The 3315-nt window shown below is 35.9% G+C and overlaps 1 protein-coding gene across 1 annotated transcript; it reads right to left on the reverse strand.

The window, feature by feature from the left end:
• Positions 1 to 1968: 1968 nt before the first annotated feature.
• On the reverse strand, positions 1969 to 2919 carry Yip1d1 (Yip1 domain-containing 1). Its single transcript, XM_090376836.1, has one exon. The coding sequence runs from the start codon at positions 2831 to 2833 to the stop codon at positions 2048 to 2050; it is 786 nt and encodes a 261-aa protein (XP_090232962.1). The 5' UTR covers positions 2834 to 2919; the 3' UTR covers positions 1969 to 2047.
• Between the last annotated feature and the right edge of the window lie 396 nt (positions 2920 to 3315).

Below are 3315 nucleotides of genomic sequence, written 5' to 3' on the forward strand. Positions count from 1 at the left end.
TCCAACTAATGATTGAATGATCATTTCCTGCTACTGTAAATCCTATGATATCATATGACTTATGAGTAATGATTGAGTCTAGAATACTCTTACTCCTAGCGTATTCTCCTAACATGGCGATACAAATAATGATCACCCGGTTTATTTAAAAACTGGCTCTCATGGTGAGTTTTCCCGCCCACTAGTTCCAGTCAATAAAAGACAAATTGAAATTACCGATATTAAAACATTCAGACTTCCTTGCCCATTCCATCTGCATGTAGAGGTCCTCATCATTCCCTTCACATTTTTCTGATACACCCCCTACCATACTCATTATACCTTTGCATCTGACCAACTACACCACACACATTCTATGCTGACATGGGAAAGCCTTTACTGTGCTGAGGCTTCTGATAAGTAGCCTCAGCACAGTAAAAACTGTATTGTTTTTAATTCTACATTTTGAAAATAAAAATGGGGGAAAAAAAAGTCTTTTATTAAAAACAAAATTTCACACATTTTTGTTATGGGGGGAAAGATTACTTCCCCCCATAAGATAAGTGTCCCAGTTTTGTGTTCTTCCAAAATGGATACCCTACCTGCAGCCATCCTTCTTCAATTTACATATCATTTGGTGTATGTTGTCAAAGAAAGAATAAAAGTACCATCATTTAGTATACTCAATCCATTTTATGCTTTAAACACTTCAGTCATATCTTCTAACAATGCCTAGCTTCTAAGCTGTAATTTGAAATGAAGTCTTTCATTGTTAGAGTCCCTTTTTTGTGCACCTGAATAATCTTACTGCACTTCTCTGCACATTTGAGCAGATCCATATCCTTAAAATGACTCTTTCAGAAAGGCAATACAGGCAAAATCACTGTATCCCATGAGCTGTCCTAATATTATTGTGTAGTTTGGCAAATTTCTCTATTAGTGCAGACAAGCTACTACGATAGCCCACAGTGGTTCTGTATATCAATAATGTACAGAAATTTTGGCATCAGGAACGAAGTGATTATCCCATTGCATAAGGCAGTGATTAGGACACATCATGAGTATTCCATACATGTCTGAAAGCCTATTTTAAGAAGGATGTGGATCTGTTGGAACATGTGCAGAGAGAAGAGCAATGATTTTAGCCAAGGGCATAAGTTTTCTTACCACAAGACATTTCAGTTCTGCAAATTATTGTGGCTGTTTGTTTGTTATTTGGTTTTTAGGAGCATTAGCTATTGTTATTCGGTTTTTAGGAGCATTAGAAACTAAGGCCATATTGCTCCGGGGATATGCAGTGGTCATTCCCTGACCTTTCTGCATCCTCCGTATTTGGTGGTCATGGGCTCGAACCCCAGTCTAATCAAGAAGCATGTACTACGCACTGCTACTCCTGCCCACCTGGCTACGGAGGCGCCAAATTATTGTGGCACTTGTAAACTTGCAAGGAGACCTGACTAAAGTGTTTAGGGCTTTAAATAGATTTATTAAACTAAATTCTGGCAGCATCTTTCTCCTCAGCCAACATACATAATGGGACACAAATAGCCAGGGAGTACATTGCTAGAGGGGATTGTACAGATTTTATTTTATTTTATTTATTATTTTTTTTTTTTGCTGATAAATTACCTTGCTTCCTCCTCTGTGATTACTATTAATAGTGGCAAGTGATGCCACTATTAATAGTAATCACATACTGACCCTCCATGTGTGTGTGTTTATAAAAAGGTATGCAAAACTAAAATCATCAGAAAATGAAAACATCATATTCTAACTTCTTTTATTTTTAAGGTAAATTTCGGAGCAGTTTATACTGCAACCATTTTTTTTTTAATATTCACAAACAGTGGTACAATTTATTAAATATTCATATAAGATGTTTATTTTTTATTATTTTTATATCATATGCATTTTTCATCATATTAATTTACACTTCATTCATCTTAGTTCATAATAGAACACTCGAATATAGATTACATATTAAACAGATAAGTTATCTCATAATTTTTCTGAAATATAAATGCTTTCCCTTGTATCACTTACACAATTAAACAAAATTGTTTAAAAATCAGAAAATAGTTAAAAGTGCAAATACACCATACAACAAAGCACATGGATATGCTACTAATGGCTGTTGATGATCCATTGTCAAAGCTGTTACAAATAGTTTTGAAGCAGATAAAGAACACCACAAAACTACAAGTATGGCAACAACTGTCCCCAAAGTACCTTTAAGAGACAAAAGTATTGAGACTCCTGAAAGAACCACCATAGGAAGCAGGCAGTAACCTAAAACACTAATAGTGCAGCCAACTGATACTCCAGAACCACTCATTAAATTTAGCAATGCATACATTGCTATACAACCCAAAACACCAATACCATAAATATATCCAAAGTGCACTTTTCCACTTAACAAAAGAAAACTTCCAAACGTCAAACATAACACGAGGGGTCCAGCTAAATCAGTTTCTTGAAGTATTTCAGCATTGGGTTCCTTAAAAGGATTCAATACTGCAAAAGTTTTTTGTAGTATGTGGTCAAAATTAATGCCCAGCTCTTCTAATAATGGAGGTTCGTCTTCAAAGTCATCACTAGTGCCATTGAATGGAGAAGCTGTATCTGGCGTGAGAATACTACCAGAATATGTTGAAGATGGCGATGCGAAATAAGGACTTGGAGCGGCAGCGTATCCACTGGTATTTTGAGATGACGTGTTATAGTCAAATGTACCAAATTGGGGATCAGCACCAAATTCTGAAGAACCAAAATCATAGCTATATCCACCTGTATTCTGATTGTCCCATGCGTAATTGGCACCATAATAGCCTTGGTTATTAAGGTTTTGCGTCATGATTATGTCAAATTAAAATTAAAATTCCTATTGAACTTTATATACAAACGAATACATCATAACCACATCATCAACTTACCCACCATGATAATTCATGGAATGGAAAAGAGAGGGCGCCCTGAGAAATATGGTTAACTATCTTATGAAGAATATTATATAAAAGAATATTACAACAGTACTGGTTATCATCAGGCGATTTGTGATGTTTGACAACATGATATTCAATTTACCCTTTCGTCGTATACATTATATTCCAAAAATGTATGGACACTAGGAGTAAATACAAAAACAGTTGCAAATAACATTTTAATAATGTGTAGGATCGGGTTTCATTTAGCCTTCGCCCTCGTGGGTAGCACAGTTGGTAGAATCGACTTCCTTTCCACACCGGGTGAAAAACCTGGGTTCGAATCCCATCGAAGACGGGAGGAATTTTTAGGGATATTTTTCACAACGCGGCTGAGTTAATCAGTCTCAGGCGA

The sequence above is a fragment of the Mastigoproctus giganteus genome, chromosome 7, assembly GCF_048544385.1.
Source record: "Mastigoproctus giganteus isolate SK-2022 chromosome 7, ASM4854438v1, whole genome shotgun sequence".
Taxonomy (NCBI): domain Eukaryota; kingdom Metazoa; phylum Arthropoda; class Arachnida; order Uropygi; family Thelyphonidae; genus Mastigoproctus; species Mastigoproctus giganteus.